The sequence below is a fragment of the Alosa sapidissima genome, chromosome 7 (genome assembly GCF_018492685.1).
Source record: "Alosa sapidissima isolate fAloSap1 chromosome 7, fAloSap1.pri, whole genome shotgun sequence".
Classification (NCBI taxonomy): Eukaryota; Metazoa; Chordata; class Actinopteri; order Clupeiformes; family Clupeidae; genus Alosa; species Alosa sapidissima.
In genome coordinates this window covers 12500742-12521907 of record NC_055963.1, presented here as the reverse complement: position 1 = coordinate 12521907, position 21166 = coordinate 12500742, and the positions used below count along the sequence as shown (strand labels likewise).

Sequence of the window (21166 nt, the reverse complement as noted above, 5' to 3'; positions counted from 1 at the left end):
TCACTCTATCAGTCCATCAAGAAGATAAAGAGAGCAGACAGAAAGGGCTCAGAGTCAGTGACGGAGGAGAAGTTTGCCATTCTGTTTACTGCTGACATCGCCATCACAGGATGTGACACCACTTACGGCGTCCAGGTATGTGAGCAACCCATAGCCTCCGTTTACACAGTGCGTCTCACTCAAGCTCTGTGTACCACAACTACGCACGGCTTAAAGTTCTGGCCATTTGATCTGAAAGCCAAGGTCACTGTACCTGAATACAGGCCATTTCAGTTGATTGGACTATGCACAGGATAAAGTTCTCAGGCACTGTGCCTGAATACAGGCCATTTGATCTGAAAGCCAAGGTCACTGTGCCTGAATACAGGCCATTTCAGTTGATTTGACTATGCAAGGCTTAAAGTTCTCAGGCACTGTGCCTGAATACAGGCCAATTGGTTTGGAAATAAAAAAAACCTATGCAACAAATAGATAAGTGCTTCTAATTACTTCAGGCACAGAATGTTCTTGCTTTAAGCCCTGCCTACTACTAATAATAATAATAATCGTAATAACATTGACAATTACAATAATGATAGTGTGCAACTGTGCAAATAATTATATGTAATTATATTGTATTGTATAATTATATGCAATCATAATTATTGTAATTATTAATTTATATGTTATATTATTGCAATTATTATATTAGAAGTATTTAAAATAATCAGTCTGCTCTGCAAAAGAGTGTTGAAGAGATAAAGAGTCCCTCTAAAGGCTCCTGGGATTCTCATTGAGTGAGGAATACTCTTGCGCTCTGGCTAATTAGTTTAGCTAATAGATGTATTTCCTCCTGGGTCCTTACAGACAATCTCCCTGCCTGTGGTCGTTATTGTGCATGGCAGTCAGGATAATAATGCTATGGCAACCATCGTCTGGGACTGTGCCTTCTCAGAGCCGGTACGTTTGTCTCACCTATCACCTTTTATATCCATTTGATATCCCTTCTTCCTTGTAATACCAATTTTAGATGAAATACAATGCAATATTCACAGATTATATTGTTGTATTGTATGTAGTATATTGTTCTTTGTTAAATATATGATACTTGGTTTGGACATATTGACTTTTACACAACCGAAGAGGGACAAGGATACAAGGAAGTTTATTGTCACATGCATATAGTTACTGGAAGTAAGAAATGCAGTGAAATTATGTCTGGTGTCAGCCTATTTGTGCATTAATGGGGGGGGGGGGGGTAAAGAGTGCAGTAGAAGAGGGGTTTAGTAGATTAAGTGGCAAGGGCTGCATAAAAAAGGTGGGGGAGGATTGGGATTGGGGGGGGGGGGGGCACCAACAAGGAGCACCCAAGAGCAACAGGGGCAAGGAAAAACTCCCTTACCAAGGAAGAAACCTTGGGCAGATCCACGGCTCAAGGGGCTAACCCAACTGCCAGGGGTCTTGGTGTGTGTGTTGGGGGGATGACAGGGGAGATGGGTTAGTGTGCTGTGTATGTGGGGAGAGGGCAGTGTGCAATATGTGTGTTGGGGAAGCTTCCTCATGAGACAATGTGCTGTGTATTGGGGGGGGGAGGGGGGGCAGTGTGCTGTAAGTATGGGACCTTAGGACAGTAACTTCAATCGTCTGTCTTTCCAGCACAATCCTTTTATTAAAGGGACACCAGGCAACAGCTGGCTTGCCTCAACATACTTGACAATATCCTGGTGTTTACACTCCTCGTTATCATCTAAACTATAAATATCAACTGTTGGAGCTTCTGTCTCAGTAATGCATTTGCTATATTTAATTCACATATTTTTCAATACCCTTGAGAGTAAACCAGGAGTGGGTGGAATGAATATGTGGGAAAACTCTGGTTTCATTTTTGCATGTAATGAAGAGAAAACTGTGTGCTTGCATTGTGACATGTTGTTCCCTTGTTTGTTTGAAAACTCTGATTGGCCATTTGTTTGCTCAAGGGGTTTGAGACCCTTCCCCAGCTGTTTTTAGCATCGTTGTGAAGGAGGGGAACTATCCGTTTTTCTAAATAGTCTACCCTGCCATGTATTTCGCAATCGAGTGTTGTATCAGTTCAAACACGCCCCAATTGGAATTGTCAGAGGAATTGTAGGAACTAGTGCAGTGCCCGTTCAAACATGCCATTCCTGTAGAAAACCCGTAGCCCAATTACACGCTCTGTCTGCCACTCGTCTGTAGCTGATCAAAATGACATAAGCCTAAAGCTTTTACGTAAGGCTATATGTTTAGCCTATTGAATAGCTTATTCATTGGGCAGTTGTGGTCTACTGGGGGCAGTCGTGGCTTACTGGTTAGGGCTTCGGGCTTCAAACCAAAGGGTTGCCGGTTCGATCCCAGACCAGTGGGAACGGCTGAAGTGCCCTTGAGCAAGGCACCTAACCCCTCACTGGTCCCTGAGCGCCGCTGTATCAAAGGCAGCTCACTGCTCCTAGTTAGTGTGTGCTTCACCTCATTGTGTGTTCACTAATTCACGAATGGGATAAATGCAGAGACCAAATTCCTTGTGTACTCAAGTGTACTTGGCCTAGAAACCTGATTTACATTTTTTTTATTTTTTTTTTAATGATATTGAAGACAAACATATTTTGTGGAAAGATGCATCATCATATGAGATTTGCAACAATGTGACTCAAAAACAGTCTTTGGTAGCATAAGTGACATCGCTCTATCTGCCACTTGTTGTCTAGCTGTCTTCTGAAATGTTTGTTTATTCAAAGTCTCAAGTCCAAAGTACCCAGGGCTATTCAAAGCATCAGTTTATTACACATAGTTTTTGTCATTTTGAATGGCCACTACATACACGTGTTTGTTGACGTGTACTCGTGCCCATAGCAAGACACCTGTCAAGTTTGAAATCAATCGGTTTGAGAGATATGCGAATAACAGACACACACACACACACACACACACACACACACACACACAGATAGACGTTCCTGCAATTTATAGAAAGATGGTAGTTTTGCGAGTGAGCATTGATGGGTGTAGTCTTGCTAGAAGGTAGAGAGGACAGCACAGTTTCTTGATTGGCACTCTCTTTCACAAGCAGAACAGGATCCCGTTTGTGGTGCCAGAGCGGGTACCCTGGACGCAGATGCGGCTGACCCTGAGCATGAAGTTTATGTCTGAGGTTGGGACACAGCGTTGCCTAGACGACAACAATCTGCACTTCCTTGCCCAGAAGATTTTCAACAAACCAGACATCTCTGAGGACTTCAGCAACCTCTTAGTGACCTGGTCCCAATTCAACAAAGTAATTTCAACGCTGATTATTAGACAGGATGTTATGTTGACTTTAATATGACTAATGTAACCATTGTTTGTGAGAGCTGAAATATTTGTGTTTCAGGAAGTTCTGCCTGGTCGGCCATTCACCTTCTGGCAGTGGTTCGATGGCGTGATGGAACTCACAAAGAAGCATCTGACCCGATACTGGAGTGATGGGTATGCTCCACTTCATAATAATGTAGCTAACCACAAACAAAAACAAGCTCATGGGAAAATGGCTATTTATTTATCTGTTTGTTTGATGATTTGTGCCATTGTTTGTTTGTCTCTAGTTTGATCTTTGGCTTCATTGGGAAGCAGCACCTGCACGTGATCCTGCAGAACAAGCCCAATGGCACATTCCTCCTGCGCTTCAGTGACTCAGAAATTGGGGGGATTACCATTGCCTATGTAGCCCCAGCCGAGAGTAAGTCATTACAGTTTTCTTTCAATGGCTAACAAGCGCTTACCCATACTTCAGATACTTTTTCTTAACTCTTAACACAGACTCACACCTACAAAACATTACAAGACATTACAAAAACGGCATAGACTTTTATGTTTCAGTTTTACAGGTATTTGCATGCAAAACATGCAATCCACCGTTTTTTACACTAAATTTCTTGGTTGGGACTTGGGAACTGTATGTCCACATGTGATGTTCACATTTAAAAGCATTCCAGTAAAAAGCAAATCATTTTTTCCCCTTTTCTGTTTACTACAGGAGGTAGAGTAGAAATACTGTTTATAGTATGATAGAACAGAAAAAGTTTTACAGTATTGCTTACAGTGAACAAAATATCCATGAAACACACAAGAGCATTCTGAACAAAAAAACCAACAGCAGCCCAGATAAAAGGGGCGGGGGGGACTAAAAAAAGCACAAAATTACTATATCCAATCTCTGCGATATTCAGGGTTAGGCCACATGTTTTCATCAACATCACATCTGATATTATCAAAGGTATCACTGACTACTGTTCTTGCAGCCATTGGAATGCCACCACCACACATTCTTACACCTCTACCTTGCCCTCTCCTTGGGCCTGCTCTTCTCCCTGCACCTGCACCTCTCACTGCATCTCCCACTGCTCCTGCACCTCTCACTGCTCCTGCACCTCTTACTGCACCTCTCACTGCTCCTGCACCTGTTACTGCACCTCTTACTGCACCTCTCACTGCTCCTGCACCTCTTACTGCACCTCTCACTGCTCCTGCACCTCTTACTGCTCCTGCATCTCTCACTGCTCCTGCACCTCTCACTGCTCCTGCACCTCTTACTGCACCTCTCACTGTCATGCACCTCTTACTGCACCTCTCACTGCATCTCTCACTGGGCCTGCTCTTCTCCCTGGGCCCCTTGCTCTTATTATTCCTTGCCCGTTTTTCTGTTTCTGTTTCCAAAAACATCACTTCTCAAAGTCCTCCTTTTACAATGTAAGTGTCAATGTAATAGAAAACAAATAACCCCTGCCACTGAGTCTAAGTCAGACTGGAATCAGCTGTGGTTGGCTCAGTATACCCAACATAAATCAGCTGTGTGTCAATTATTCAATTGTTTGTTTATTATCAGCTGATATATATTGTTTTTGAACTGATGTCATTGCAGAAGCAGAGGTTCTTATACTGTATCTAAGGTTTGGAATATTGTTAACATTTGCAAATACTACAAAAACAATCCATAATTTTGTTGGGAGGTATAGCTTGTCTGTTAAGAAAATGTAAGCATTGTGGAAATGGGTTCACTGACTGCATATTGTGTGAAAACGACATGAAATGCGTGAATGGTATGGCCAGACTCTGTGTTCTATAGGTATGTTCTAATTGTGTTTAGAGTTTTGAAAATGTGACAACTGGTTGGACAAACGCTTGTTAGCGACTGAATAAAGCTGTAATATGCTATTTGAGCTGGGAATGAAACTAGACTGTAAACACATCCATGACCCAGAATGAGATCAAAAGATCTTCGTTAGAGACTGTGTGGTTTAAATCAATTCCGTATCTGATTGGAAAAAACGGCAATTTGGTGAAGTATGAGACAAGTTGATGGGTAACTTGCTAAAGGAGAAGGGGGAAAGAAAGGACATGTTGGCATAGAGTTTTTTAACTAAATGTCTTTTCATAATGCTCAGTAGACAAACTATCACATCTACTACTATTATTGGACAGATGATTTATCCAAAGGTCAAAAAACATGTATCTGGACATTTAAAAGCTACAGACAGATTTGCCAGCTCTTTCACAGCACAGTATAAATGATGATGCTCTGATTGTATGGTGGAAATGTTTTTCTGAGCCTCCATTCTACGTCTGCCCTTCAGACGGTGGCCGAAGAATCCAGAACATTCAGCCCTTCACCAAACGGGACCTGGAGATCCGCTGCCTTGGTGACCGCATCCGAGACCTGGAATTCATCACGCATGTATATCCAGACCTGCCAAAGAACGACGTGTTTGGCCAGTACTATTCAGGTAAAAAAAGACTGACAGCCCACAGTCTTTTCTTCCAGGAGTATTGTCACAAACCTGGATATGCACACATATTTTTCAACATCCCAACTCACTCATGGCAATTAACACTTGACCTGTATTACATTTGCAGTTTTTTTTTTTTTTTAACTTCATGTATCTTTGCAGCAGATATGTTAGTGCCTCTCCCGCAATCCACAGAGGGCTATCTCCCTACAACTATAACCACCACAGTCGTTGGTGCAATGTAAGTGAAGTTTAAGTGAAGTGTTATTGTTCTCCATGATTTGTTTTAAAGACTTCAAAATCTGATTGATGTGCTTTTGTATGTTTGAAGGGACCATCCCAGCCCGTCTTCGAGTATGAATGATGTACCAATGGCTGCCTTTACTCAGTTCCCTGGGCCCATGTGAGTACATGCTGTGGGTCTATCTCTCTCTCTCTCTGTCTCTCTCTCTCTCCCCCCCTCTCTCTCTCTCTCTCTCTCTCTCTCTTTCCCAGCTAACACTGTTACGTTGCGGTGCCGTCGCTGTCGCTGTCGTAGCGTTGCGGTGACCATATGGCAACTTTTGGTGATGTTGCTGTAATGTTATGTGTTAGCTGGGCTCTCTTTCTCTCTCTTTTTCTCTCTCTCTCTCTCTATCTCTTTCTCTGTCTCTATCTCTCGCACTCCCTCTCTCTCCATCCTTTGCTTTCTTTAACCCAGGACTGGGCTGGAAAGCTTGCTGCTTCAGCCGGGCTCCCTGTGGTGCAGCTTTCCTATATTAAGAAGCAGCTACTGTTTTACTCTGTGTGTACTGCATGGAATGCTCATGTACTAAATCACTGACTCATTTTGTTTACATGAACTGTTTCAGGTCTCAGTTCTCACCGGACTTCAGTCCTTCTCATTCCGCTGCCCATGTAGCGCCAGTATACCCCCACCATTTTGAAGACTTCTCCATTGCAATGTGAGTCTACAGCCATGTTGTGAGTAATGGATGTGACTCTAGTAATCACAGCAAAGTAATGCTAACTGAGTCATTCTTACTGCAATATTTTGTTTTATATAAATGTGACACTGTGTACATTTTTTATGAAAATTGTTTTTATGAAAAACCATATTCGCCTTACATACAGTATCGCAATGTATTGAATTGTAACCCCTGTATTGTAATATGTATTGTATCGCCAGATTCTTGCCAATACACAGCCCTAGTTACTGAACTCTGTAGGATATGTACTTCGATACTCATTGACATCATCATGTCATCATGACATCATCTCGATCTTCAACTCCAGTGCTCATTCTCGCTTTTTAACCTCTTTAACCTCTTGCTTTCTCTTTTTGAAATAGTTAAACTTTTGAGGTTGCGTCGTTGCTCAGATGCCTGTCTTAGTTAAGTCAGGGAGCTAGTGATTTAGCTAAATACAACATATCATAACAACATGTACACAATCAATTTCTACCTCACATGTTTTTATAGTAACACTCACTACTTTGCAATACTTGCGTTTTGGAGGTGAAAAAAGCATGTCTGTGATGAACGCTGCCTTAATGAGTCCTCTGTAATGGATTATTTCATGAGCCATTTCCTCATCATGTGTCCTTTGATTTCCCCTTGAAGAATGCTATTAAAATTGTCTCCTTAATTCCAAATGGAGACACAGTTGACCGAGTAGATTCCAGTGTAGTTAAGAGCAGGTAAAACTTGAGGCTGGCTTGCGAAAGAATAGTTCTTTATTCTGGATGTAACAACAGAGTTCTGGTAACCCTGTTGTACGCACAGCACAGCACAGTGTTGCAAGGTGAAGCCAAGGTAAGAAACTGAAGCAAAGATCTGGGAAACTCCTGGCTAATTATAATACCAGAATATACATTCACGTCTGGGGTCAAATTGGAGGGGGGAAACAGACAGTGATATAGCCTTATTGAATTAAGACGTCTTGTGGGGGAACAATTAGTTAGGTACACCATTTGCTATTGTAAGGTGACAACATTCTGTCTGCTTACAATAAACATCCTGTCCTCGCAGTTTCTGCAGTATTAAACAAAGAACCAAAAGAATGACATACAGAAAACCACTAAAATCTAACAATCCCCCCGTCTGATCATAAATCAACTACATATATGATCACAATAAAGGCAAATACAAACAAATCAAAATGATCAAACAATTTCGAATAAAACTTAAGATTGTTAACAATCAAACATTTCCTGTAGTGTAGTGGTCAAGAAAAAACAAAAAAATGTTTCTTAAATCGTAAACAATCAAATCATTCCTATAGTGTAGTGGTCAAGAAAATCTCTCAAAAGTAAGAGTCTAAAACTCTAAAAATGTTTATAATCGCCAAACGATAAAACAATTCCAACAAAACTTAGATTGTTATCAATCAAACCTTTCCTTTAGTGTATTGGTCAAGTAAATCAGAATCTCAAATGTAAGAAGCTACAAAAATACCAAAAATGTTTCTATAGTGTAGTGTCTTTTACAATTAGGATGCCAAGTTCCTGAACTCATTGGTAGGTGCGAAAAACCTATTTGTAAAACAGCCTCTGATTTTATCAATTGCAGAGGGGAAAATAACAAATGAGGTAAAAATTCACCTACTACCCTGCGAATTGCAGCGGCACTTGCATTCCACAAGCCAGAGGGGCAACTTGCATCCTTTCTACTCATATGCTTACTGAGTTTTCAATTATCACCTTAATGTCAGTCAGCTAATTCTAACTGGGGCTATGTGTGGTGTTCTTGTAGTCAGGTAACTGATATTCAAATCCTGAAAATTGCATAAATGGACAGAGTAGGAACCAAGGTTGTCATTAAAATCTGAATGATTCCCAATAAACAACACTCTTGTGTCGGAATTTCACATGTGCTACCCTTATCCGCCAGTATAATGTCCAGAGCCATTTTGTTCTGTAAGGCTACTTTGTGAATGGCATATAATTCTTCATTAATTGCGGATAGGGCTTCTATAGTATCATTGGCAATCTTATCCATAACAGAAGGTAACTCTGTATCCGTTAAGAAATGTTGGGTCGGAGCGGCATAACAACTCCCTTCCCTGTTTGAGGGCAAACATGGGTATGCATGTTTCCCGCAAACAAATATAGTCCCATTCATGCCCATCTTGACATCCAACATCTGGTTGTGGTCTGGCAGTGGGAGGACGTCTGATATGAAAACCATCATTGTCAGGATCACGGTTGTCATCCACTCTGTGCATCCTGGGGTCACTCCCATGTCGCTATGATCACTGCTGGTGTCGTCGTCAAACGGCTGTTTGGGGGTTGTGGTCACGGACAGTAGTTTCTGAAATGACAAACAAAAAAGAGCGGCAGTATACTAATGCTCACAGAAAATTGGAAAAAGCATACAAATTAAACTGAAAACAAGAATCTATCAAATTATAAAAGGGTCATATCATTTCATCAAATAGCCTAAGGTTCAGCATCATGTAATTTCTAGGACAGGACTCAAGGTTTAGCCATGGTCGTCTGAGACTGCATCAGTTGCTAACAACGTGTGGAATGGCCCTTCCCAATTAGCTTCAAAGACTACACTGAGTGGGCTGTTAATCATCGCCCAATGGCCAGGTAGGGAGTGTCCCCCGTCAAGATGCTTGTGACACTCCATTGTCAACTGATGGCCTGCTGTTTTGAATGTTTTAGCCAATTCAGAACAATATGCACTCAAAGCATCTGATCCCAAATGTACAATCGCAGTACACAAAACAATTGAAGACATAGGTTTTCCAGTCACAACTTCAAGCGGGCCAAGTCCTGTCTCTTTGTTGTTGGTAGGACTCATACTGCACACGACCGGTGGCAATGGCACAAACCAAGGAAACCCTTCCTGGTGGCCTTTATCATAACTTTCCTTCAAAAAATGATTAATTCTCTCAACTCCTGTAAAGGATTGTGGGTGATGAAAACCATGGGACGGCCATTGGGTGCCCAGCACCCTGCCAACCTCTGCACAAACAGCTGCAGTAAAACCCAGGCTATCCATTTTAGGCAGCGTCTGACATGCTTGCCCAATCCACATTTTAGCAGGCTCAACAGAAGTGGTCACATGTTGTATCTTGTTAAAGATCATTTTCTCGCCTTCAACATCACAAACAGATTGGATGTGGTTTGTAACAGGCAGAATTTGTTCATTTAAACAAGTTGGCATCGGCTCAGATCTCGCACATTGGGCACTCCTTATTTCATCCTGAGCCTTCTCTGCCTTTAGCGAGTTCTCCTTCTCTGCTAAAGCAGATATTTCAGCCTTAAGCTCAGACAATTCTCTCTTGAGCGCATCAACCCTTTCTGCCGCCTCCTTCTTCTCGGCAGCCTCGCGCCTAAGCATGGCTTGATTCAAGATGACTAAAGACAATGGCAGCTTATTTCTATCGGATAGACGTTGCATTTTCCCCCATGCTCGCTGCAAATCGGCCATAGGCCACAAATTATCATCATCATTCACAATGCCATATTTCATTTCAATCCTATTTTCGGTCTCCTCCATCCTGAGATGACCGTTCAAAAAATCTCTCACTGTTGTAACTATTTCATCTTCACTAACTTGGGGCGGTGCCATCCCACCTTTCTCAGTTGTAGGGATCTGGCTGGCACAGGCCCTGTTCCTTTTACTGAACATTGTGTTAGTTATGTTAGATGTTAAAATGAAAAGCTAGATATCCAACAAGATGTTACTGGTAGGCTACGTAGCCTACTTCAAGCATCACTGCTTACCCTTGAGATGTTAACATTAAAACAAATTGTGTTTCCCAACTTGTGACGCGTATAACAGAAATGACATTTCACACTTCAAACTGAGCTGCATTCTTGGCCAGTCTGAAAACTGCGCTTGATTCCCTCAGGCAATTCAAAACGCTGTGCCCTGATCAATAATCTCCTGTCTGATTAGTGCTGTAAAGCGCACGCAGGTTGCAGCCCAGCGAGAAATATTATCCGGCACATGAAAGACTCCGCCAAAAACACTATGTGGATACAACAGTAACTACAAAACTCTATCATAGAATGAACATTCCTAATGATAGCCTCTAACTTAGCGACCGCTATAGTTAGCCCGTGCACTATTACATTTCTCCTGTCTTGCTGCGTACAATATGCCCGTCCAGCCTCGGCTGACGCCACACCAAATCCATTCAGGATAAGACTTGTACGCAGTCTTACAGCCCAGCGCAAAATATTAACAAGCACATAAAAACTGTGCACTATCAAATTTCTCCTGCCTCGCAGCGAAACAATATGCCTGCCTAGCCTCAGCTATGCACCACACCAAATCCAGTCGTTCTTTGTTACAGCCTCACACCCTGCACCATAGAACTACAGAATAAGACTTGAAACGCTGTCTTACAGCGCAGCGGGAAATACTAACAAGCACATAAAACAGTAGCTACAAACTCTAACTTAGCCTTAAGCTACAGTTAGCCTCTAATTTAGTCAGTCATCACTACTAAATCAGCCAAGAGATAAAAATCTATCTCAAAACATCCACAAAATGAAAAAAACAATGCAAAGCTCAAAATGCTTAAACAGGCCTACGACATCAAAATAGTTGTATACACACAAAACATGCAGGACTGTTGGCTTCTAGACAGCTGCAGGCAAAACTTCTTCTTGCTCAACCCACTGGTACACTCTAGTCAAACTATAATCCCAAAACAGCAAATTTCTGTTCTTTTTTGTAGCATGAATAATTAAAAACGACTCACCGTTGAAACAGGCTGTTGTCCTCTTCAGGATGAATCTTGTTTTTTCCTTATTTCACGTACAACTGGGTGGACAACACCAACTGAAGAATGCTATTAAAATTGTCTCCTTAATTCCAAATGGAGACACAGTTGACCGAGTAGATTCCAGTGTAGTTAAGAGCAGGTAAAACTTGAGGCTGGCTTGCGAAAGAATAGTTCTTTATTCTGGATGTAACAACAGAGTTCTGGTAACCCTGTTGTACGCACAGCACAGCACAGTGTTGCAAGGTGAAGCCAAGGTAAGAAACTGAAGCAAAGATCTGGGAAACTCCTGGCTAATTATAATACCAGAATATACATTCACGTCTGGGGTCAAATTGGAGGGGGGAAACAGACAGTGATATAGCCTTATTGAATTAAGACGTCTTGTGGGGGAACAATTAGTTAGGTACACCATTTGCTATTGTAAGGTGACAACATTCTGTCTGCTTACAATAAACATCCTGTCCTCGCAGTTTCTGCAGTATTAAACAAAGAACCAAAAGAATGACATACAGAAAACCACTAAAATCTAACACCCTCCTCCCCACTGTCTGTCTCTGATCAAGGCTCGTTGATCAGGACCTTAGTAGCAATGTAATGATTCACGATTAAACATTTGAACACGATTAAGCATTTGAATCTAAGGCTGTGTTTTTACTGTGTCATTAGAATTGAATGGTAGGTTTTGCTTGTTGGTTGATTCTGCAGATAAACTTCTTGACTTCTCTTTCAAGTCCTCATTCTCTGTGTCACTGTGACTTAATCTGTGTTTTCTTTCTACAGGCCAGCAAATCAGCCTGGGTCAAGTGATGGCATATTGGACATCCTCTCAGACTTTGATGCATCTATGTGAAGACTAATGGGATGGCACAAGCCTCAAAGATGTCACCTGGCAGAAAGAGACTGTTGCAATAGACTGTGTTGCAATCTGAGGGTTTGGATTGTCAGTTTGTTGGGACATCATCAGACAGTGTTAGACTTTACACAAACTCCTATTTTTTATGATGTGAGAGAGGCAGGGTCGATAATAGCTTAGTAAATATTAGTGAAGTGATAATAAACTCAAGCAGTTGGTTGGTGGGCAGAGATTGACATTAAAGGGATCCCACACTAAATGCAGTATCCAGTCAGCAACTCTCCATGGATGGTCTCCTATGGATGGCTTTAACATGCTGAAATGGGATGAGCTGAGCTTGAGACAACAGACCTGCATCACTGTCCACTGGTGAGAACTACGAGAAAGCTTTTGGGAACCTGTCCTAGTATTGAAATGCTATTCATTCACACAACATTACCGCCAAAGTGCCTTCCCCTGCATAGTCTTATTTTATTTTTTTATTTTTGAGGTTGTGGTCATTTCCTTATTTGTCACCATGGCCTGCTTAACTTCAATGTTTTCTACATATCCAACAAAGCTGGTACAGGAACCAGAGTTTTCTATTCACCAGCTGTCTTCATGTCCCTGTTTGTGTCCCATTGAAAAGGGAGCGTCTTTTTAATGAAAGTGAGATATCTTAGTTCTGATCAGTGTGTCTTTACAAACTAAAAATAGCACTTGACTGTCAGGGGTATTTAGTGATGCTTCACTTTATATCTGACAGGAGATAACTCCCCTGTTAGCTTTGAGGATGTGTATAAGCTCCATTTGCCTTTATGGGGTCACTGAAATGCAGCTCATGCCAGAGTACAGTATATTATGTCTGTGCTGCAATGCAACAGCGATGTGAGTGTAATTGTATCCAACACGCCAATATTCAGATAGGCCCAATACTTGGTTGTATGTGTATGTACATTTTCTAAATGTCTTCTAAAGCATTCTCCACAATCATACAGTATATGCATACCTCTAAGGTGATTTAAATTACATTCTTACTTTTTCAATCTTAATTTTTCAGCGTTTTTGCCATATACTCTTGTTTAAATGCTTTTAATCTACTTTAATATAATTGTAAAATTGTTTATCTCGAAACAGTTCTAAACCGTGTCTGCAAGTATGTTTACATTACAAAAGCACACAGTAGTGTTCTTACAGTGACAAGTTTTGGTCTGACCGTGCTGTGAGGTAAATTGCAGTAATCATATGTGTGGAATAGTAGTTGCCTGTTTTGTCAGTAATCTAGTGGTGACCAAATGGACTCTGCTCGGTGGTTATGGCTTACAAATGTTCGCTTCCTGTGTAAAAGCTGCATCCATTGTGGCAAGAACAGGAAGCTATTTACAGGCATCATCATACCAGACTATGCAGTTTTTTACAAAACAATTTTCACTCTAGAGTTCTTTGGGCTAGAGAGTGGGTGTTCAAGGTTACTGTACAACTGAGCTTGCAGGTACATAGTAATTTTGGAAATGGAAATGATAGTGTTACTGGAAGACACCTATACTCTAACAGTCAAATTGAAAAGTAGGTACCTTCCGTCTTTCCATTTTACGTGTACAAGTACCCTCTCTTATACATATTTGATTAATCTTTCAAACGTGAAAATGCTTGACTGACTGGCTGTGGCTGCAAGTAGTTACACAAAAATCTAGGGCATGTCAAGTGAGTCTTGGGCAATGTCAAAAATGTGATTTAGTGTTTAACTGCTTCACGGCTTCCTCTTTTCTCATATCATTCTAATGCTGCTAGGAAGTAAGTAACCTAAAAATAATGTTGCTGCATGCATCTGGTGCTGAAATATTACTGCAGGATAGGCACACGCACAGGCCTATCTCCAATATGAACCATCGTCGGGTCTTAGTGAAATGATGACTGAGTGCACTGGACTCATTTTAGTCTTTAAGTGTTTAGGTCCACATTGGGATTAATGTCCTCTAGGCATATACAAACCATATAGAAAAATGGAATGAATTTCTTGAATTTCCCCTAGGGATCAATAAAGTATATCTATCTAGAACATGTCCGTATCAAAGGAACCTGCCCTGCTGGATTAAGTAATTCCAGCTGGTTCTGTAGACTATTCATGCCAACAGAAACAACATGAGCTCCAGACACAGACAAACTTAGAACAAGTTAAAGGGAAAAGAAAATATCAAGTATTGCAGTGGTATTTTACTGAATAACCTCAAAGTAATCGTTCTCATAAAGAACTGTTCAGTAGTCATTTTTTTCCAGTATTCAAATGATGGAAAATGAAGCAGTGAAAGCAAGTGAAATCCTGTCATGGCTAAAGATTACACGGGTCATTCCAGAAAATGTAAACATCCACTCCCCGAACATAACCCTTCAGGTCAGCAAAGAGGACAGGAAAAATATATGCAGTCTAAAAGTACAGCGACAAAGAGGGAAGACATGAAAACAAAACTGCTCATTAGTGTTCCTGACAGAGACAAAATGTCTGTTATTTGGAGTCCAGCTTGCTGACAGAGCAGCACACTGGTGGAGAACAAGCTTAACAGACATTGCCATAGTCAAGTGGCCAAAGAAGAGACAATGTATAACTTAAAATGATTGTTTATATTTATCTAGACCAACAATCATGTGAATTGTTCTTTTTTTTAAAAAAAAAGAAATGTCTTTACACTGTACATTACAAACTCCTCTATCCCAGCCTCCCGCCCCATTTTGTAAATAATTATCCATTTTCAACATTTCAACATCATTTAAGAAATCAAACAAGCATATTTCTTCAAAAGCCACAGGAGGGGTAACCTGACTCGCCAGATGAATTTCGTTCCGAGTGGAGCTACAGTAGGCGGAACGAAATTCATCTGGCGAGAGTCAGGTTACAGGATGGGGGCAGAGAAAGAGAAGAATAAACTCTTGGTCTAGCATTGGTCTGTCCAACAGAGGGCAAAGAAGAGAGGGTGAAAATCTGCTGGTCACTGCCAACGAGATGTTGAGCCATTCACTCCTCCGCTCATCCATCCATCTGTCCGTTTATCCCCTCACTCACCCGAGGTCCTGCCACATGAGCTGCTAGCAGCAGGCCGGTGGGGCAAACAGAAGGAGGAGAGGAGAGCTCTGCTGACGCATCACTCAACAGACACCTCATGACTCGCCAAAGAATGAAATGCAAATGATTCACTAGTTAGAGTACAAAAGCACATCCAACAACCCCTCCATAAAAGAATAGCGAAATTGCTCAGCTGCCAATAGATCTGGCCTTCCTCAAAGACACAGGCAGTGACAGTGTCAGGGTTTGAATGGCCTTCACTAAGGCAGAGGGAGCACACTGCGGAGAGAAACCCAAGCTCAATAGCCTTTCCTCTTCAAATGGAGAGGAAACCGAAAAAATTAGGTGAAAAGAAAACTCACTGCAGCACTGTACACTCTTTTTTTTGTCTGTTTCTTGTGTTTTCTAAACCACAATATTACAATATATGAAAATCAAATCAAATAATATATTCAAATAATTGTTTTACTACAAAAATAATGATACTGAACAAAAAAGAAACTCTAAAGTACTGTCTTGCTCCCAGCTTTAACATTAAGTGTATGTCTACAAGCATGAGGATGTCTTTTGGTAAACGTTTGTTTAAAAATACACTGTCATATGTTATTCCAAGTCAGGCCATATGATGCTCTAATGAAACTAGCAGTGGTTCAAACAATATGGAAGGTTATCTGAAAATCTTTTAAACAAAAAAATATAGAAGCAGTTAAAGTTAAGAAAAGACCAGTGTTGTTTTTTCTGTCTTTGTGTTTATTTTTTCATATGAATAATAATTGATATGTGCTCCTTGTAAAGAAACACAGACTAGGCCTGAAGCCTTAAGAAACCAACGAAACAATGTCCAAAAAAAGAGAGACTAGACTAGATTCCCATAATATTCAAGGCTGTTGTTATGGGAGAATAGAAAGGGGGAATCCCAACATAATGCGCGTAAAAAAAAAATCAAGAACCTGTACTTGTTTTCAGCAAAAATTAAATGAGCGATGGGGAATATCTTTTCCATGAGCGAGGTAAATAAAAAAGGAACAAGGTCATGATACAAACATAAGATTGGTGATAATGAAAAAATGTAATAATAAAAAAAAACCCGCGAGTAAAACACACTCATGCACACACACACACTGAAGAAAAATGAAAGTGTGGTTGAATATATCCTCGAAAAAAAAAACTATTGGTATATTACAAACACATGGATTTTATGTAGGGAAAAAGAATGGTAGCGAAGTGATCAAACTCAATGAAGGGAGGCAGGCGGGGGGGGGGGGGGGGGGAGGAATAAAGTGGAGAGGGATAGGGAGGTGGGGAAGCATGCGGAAGTGCACTGCTCTACGGTAGCTCACTCCTAGTAGTCTACATCTGAGAGAAATGCCCCTGTCCTGAGGAGTCCCGGCCGGCCTTTCAGCCAGGTCCACCCCCCCCCCGGCATCAGCAGCAAGCCCAAGAGTGAGCAAGCGAGCAAGCACCGTCTTCAGGGGGGGAGTCCTCCTCTCTCCCCTGTCCATCTTTGTCCTGCAGGGGAAGGTGGTGGGATGAGTGGAACGCTGAGATGAGAGGGCCAGGCGGGATGGAAGGGACAATGGAGTAGAGGGAAGAGGGTTTCGTTTTTTTTTTTTGTCTTTGTCTTTCCTTGTGTTTGCATGGGTAAGTGACTGTGAGACCTCTGTATGAGCAGATGCGTGTGTGTGTGTGTGTGTGTGTCTGTGTGCATGTGTACAGGAGGATGCTATTGTCACTGTGGTGGTTTTTGGTGCTAAAGCAAGCTGTGTGACTTGGGTAAAGGTACACATGTGTAGGTGTGTGTCTGTCTGTGTGTGTGTGTCTGTGCCTGTGTGTGGGGGCTCAGGACGATGCCCCTGTCGGTGGTATTTATAAGGCCTGTGTCTTCAGCTCGATGGGCTCTCCCCTGGTGTCCTGCTGTCCCTCAGCCTCAGGGGGTCTGTTGCCCTTGAGCACGGCCAGCCTCTCGGCCAGTCCACGCATGCGGGGGAACAGCATGAAGTCGTAGAGCAGAGCGCCCATGGCCCCACCAATCATGGGACCTACCCAGTACACCTGGACCAGGACATGGAGGAGAGAGAGGACAAAAAGTTGAGTATTAAACGGCATGTGTCAATGCTCTCCAAAGCATGCTGTGGACATTTCAACTTGGGAAGTGAATTAAAAAGAGGAAGTTTTGGGCTGCTATCTTGAAAGTCTTACCCAGTGGTTTACAAAGTTTCTGACCATCACAGCAGGGGCAAAAGATCTGGCAGGGTTCATTCCAGCTCCAGTGTAGTACATCTGTAACGAAAAACAACAGCCTTCTCAGGAGACATCTGGTGCAACTCTTTAGCAGACTTGTAAGACTTTGTAAGACTTTATGAGCACAGCGTTGCTCAGCACTGATGGGGATCGATGTGTGTCACACACGGCGGATGACCTACCCCCAGGAGGTGACCCATGAGCACAGAGAAGCCAATGGCCAGGGCGGCGGAGCCCAGGCGGCCGTTCCTCCTCTCGTCTGTCACGGCGAAGATGCAGACGACCAATTGCATGGTGAGGAACACCTCCATGGTGGTGGCCATGCCCAGGCTTATGCCAGGCTGCAGCTGGATATGTGTCAGAGAGAAACAGGACATGTGTCAGAGAGAAACAGGAAAGTGGGTAATCTCCACCATCAGCAGTTTGGCACTTCCAGTGTAAAATATTTGTGAGCAGATTGTTCCCAGAAACACAAATTAGCAAAAAACACTGAGTGGACAATAGATGGGTGTGAAGAGACGGCAACAAAGAAAATCTCACTACAATCTAATTTTATCATCTGACCAAACCGTATCTTAAATATGCAGATACAATCATTCCTTTACTCCACCAAATAGGTGTTGGTAAATGAGTAGGATACAACCATGATTTGCACAATTTACTGTCAGTACCAGATTGTCCATCCTTATTTAGCCAGAACTCCTCATAACATTACACTGCATAACATTGCACCATAAAATGACTGATAAACTCTTCAATTTCCTTCTCCCATCACATTAGACCAAACAGAAGACAAAAAAGACGCTTCCACAGTCAGCTCTGCGAACCCAGTGTTGGGGTTTGCTTGTATGCATGACATGTACAAAAATCCAAACGGGTCCAAATGACCAATAATTGGCAATAGTCTAGAGAGCTGGTGTCCACTTACTGTGTTGAGAGCCAGGTTACCCCTCATGTTGTTGGGTGTGACCCCATATAGCACGGCAGCACCGGCCAGGGCTCCTAGGCACTGGGCGCAGATGTAGAAGACGGCGCGGAACAGGGACATCTGAGAGCCGATCAGGTAGGCGAAGGTGACGGCCGGGTTGATGTGTCCGCCGCTGATGTGGCCAATGGACTGGATGAGCGTGGCGGCCGCCAGCCCAAAGCAGAAGGCGATGTGGAGAACGTTGTGAGGCCCGGTGGTCCAGCGGAGGGCCGCTCCCAGGCCAAAGAACACGAAGAACATGGTGCCATAGAACTCGGCAAACACCGCCCGCCAGAACGTCATGGACCGGAACTCCCACATGGCTGCAGTTAGTCAAACAGTAGTCAAACGTAGGCAGGCAGGAGAAAAATATGCAAGCTGGAGGTATATGTTAAAAAAAAGGAGACTGGGAAAAGTAAAGCCCTCTGGAGAATGTGGACAAGCCCCCAAAAAAAACGTTCTTGTCCTCCTCTTCTTCAGCGACAAAAATGACCCACTCTCAGACAGAAGCCACGAGCGACGGGGGGGGGGGACAGAGTGAAGCACCAGGTGTGACAAATGGAGACAGAGAAAACCTCTAAAGCTAAAGCCGCATCAGCCACTGCAGACCGCTCAACAGGGGACTGAGCGCAGGTCAGCTTTACTGCTCTGAAAAGGTCTGTGCCGCTGGCCCCTGAGAGCAGTTGCTGTGGTCATAGAGCCTTCAGGTGTGTTGTGTATGGAGCTTCGGGTCTGTCTCTGAGACACCTATGGGAGAAACCTCTAGCTCTGCTGCTGCCTCTGCTGCGGATGGTGACTTAGGAAAGGAACATGGACTGACAAAGGTTGAGCATGTCCTGCAGACATTCAGCCTCTCTGAGCGAGCTGGGGGACTCCACGGGGGTATTTATAACGCCCCTGGGGCCACGCTGACGCCATCACCCCTGCGGCTGCCCGGGGGGGAGGGCGCCCAGGACAATACAACAAATCAAAACAAAAATACTTAACCCTTCGGTCACCCACGCTCGAGCCCAACGCTGACCCCTAGTTCACCGTCAGGGACCGTGTCCATGTCCATCGAAACTGCGTGACATTGACTGTGCAGGATGTATGTATGTGTGTGTGTGTGTGTGTGCGCGTTTTTTTTTTTTTTTGGGGGGGGGGGTAGGAGTGTGCACTCTTAAACATTTTCTGGTGGGTTATGGTAGGTTGTATTCCAAATTTGGGAATGTAAGATCTGTCCTCAATAAACCATAGTTTTAAGTGTAGCATATTGGTGGTCACCTTCTCTGAGGACCATATGAATGGTCCTCACTGGGAACTGGTTTATGTGTAAAGTGTGTAAAAGTCTGAATTAATGAGTGCTGAAGACTCAAGCCCCCAGAGATGGACTTAAGGAACTTTTCCAGATGCTAAAATAGATCTTTAGGCTCTGTGCCTCCTGAGCTATATCAGGAAGTGATGCCAGGAGACACCAAGCTCACATGGTTCCACTTGAACCAACACAATGCACGCAAAAGGCAACAGCCTGCCCTTGGCGTGGATTAAGTGTTGTCCCCGGTGAGCCGTCTCACATGGAGAAAGAGGGGCCCCGGAAGGAAACCCAGCGGAGACAATGATCAGCCAGAGCCATCGCTAAAACAACCGATTCTGCTTCAGCACTTCTACATCAGGGGCGGGGAGGGGGTTAAGCAACAGTTTCACAAAAAGGTAGGCCTGCATCAGTGAGCTCTATCTATTCATGTTTGAGACAGGAATCGATACAGTCAATTAAAGTTTTGAAGAATATGAAGTGGCCTTACATTCCATTCTCCTGCAATAACCATATTGCCATATAATTGCCAGTTTCATCAATGGCTGCATTGTATTATTGACTATTTATATATGGCAAATGATTGGTACCTAGGACCTTGATGCCATCTTACAAGATCATAGAAGCACACATGTAATTTAATGTAAAGGCCTGTCGGCAGTATATCTAGCTCTGCAGCTCTATTTGATGATAAGCTTTGCTTTGGTCTTGCACAATAATGGAGAGCCTCTCACCCCCACCCAAGCCTGCCACTAAAGCCCCATCCACACTTGACACGCACTCCGCCCCCATCCCCATCCTCATCATCCTCATCATCCCCATCCCCATAGCAGCAACTAAAATGGCACACAGTGGGCATTCCACACTAGCTCTAGGTCCTTTTCCCCCAACTATCGCCGCAGCCACTCGAGGCAGTGCGAGTTTGTTCTGTGCAGAATTGATTAGGCAGAGGTTTTGCATTGTGACGGCTGGCGAGGCTAGCGGGCTGAGGCCAAATAAGCTCTGGAAAATCCATGTTTGGAGAGGAGGAGGGGACTGCAGGGCCCGGGCCATTGAGCCTCTTCATTGGAGCATCACAAGGCCGTGGCCGTGGCCGGCCGCTGAAAAGATACTGCTGTGCTCACGCTTTTTCACCCTTTTCAAGGGCAGCGCAACAAAATGCTGGCAGCAACAATTTCTGTTTGCTTTCTTTGATCTGTTTGTGTTACAGGGGCTTGCTCGAGAGTGCATTGAACAATCCCTCAATCCCTCGTCTTTTTCCCCTATTTACCAATTAAACATTACCATCATA

General features: G+C 43.0%; 2 protein-coding genes and 1 long non-coding RNA gene across 5 annotated transcripts in view; 2 read left to right on the top strand and 1 right to left on the bottom strand.

Annotated features, from left to right (window-relative positions):
* The window catches only part of stat6 (signal transducer and activator of transcription 6, interleukin-4 induced), a 35409-nt gene extending 21957 nt beyond the window's left edge, over positions 1–13452 (top strand). For 2 of the 3 annotated variants that reach the window (XM_042099578.1, XM_042099577.1), the window contains exons 12-21: positions 13–135; positions 847–939; positions 3068–3271; positions 3368–3462; positions 3579–3712; positions 5607–5756; positions 5922–6000; positions 6091–6162; positions 6611–6703; positions 12267–13452. In XM_042099578.1, the coding sequence (XP_041955512.1) occupies positions 13–135; positions 847–939; positions 3068–3271; positions 3368–3462; positions 3579–3712; positions 5607–5756; positions 5922–6000; positions 6091–6162; positions 6611–6703; positions 12267–12336 (1113 nt within the window). In that variant the 3' untranslated portion in view covers positions 12337–13452. The remainder of the gene's footprint in view (positions 1–12; positions 136–846; positions 940–3067; positions 3272–3367; positions 3463–3578; positions 3713–5606; positions 5757–5921; positions 6001–6090; positions 6163–6610; positions 6704–12266) is intronic. The other variant, XM_042099579.1, reaches the window with a different exon arrangement.
* LOC121714294 lies at positions 8382–9108 on the top strand. Its single transcript, XR_006033075.1, has 2 exons — positions 8382–8449; positions 8492–9108. It is a non-coding gene; the product is annotated as an uncharacterized LOC121714294 (long non-coding RNA).
* Positions 13453–16614: 3162 nt separating the features above from the next.
* Positions 16615–19414, bottom strand: mipa (major intrinsic protein of lens fiber a). Its single transcript, XM_042099580.1, has 4 exons — positions 18546–19414; positions 17800–17964; positions 17576–17656; positions 16615–17428 (listed from the first exon to the last, which is right to left on the bottom strand). The coding sequence occupies exons 1-4, from the start codon at positions 18903–18905 to the stop codon at positions 17243–17245; spliced, it is 792 nt and encodes a 263-aa protein (XP_041955514.1). The 5' UTR covers positions 18906–19414; the 3' UTR covers positions 16615–17242.
* Between the last annotated feature and the right edge of the window lie 1752 nt (positions 19415–21166).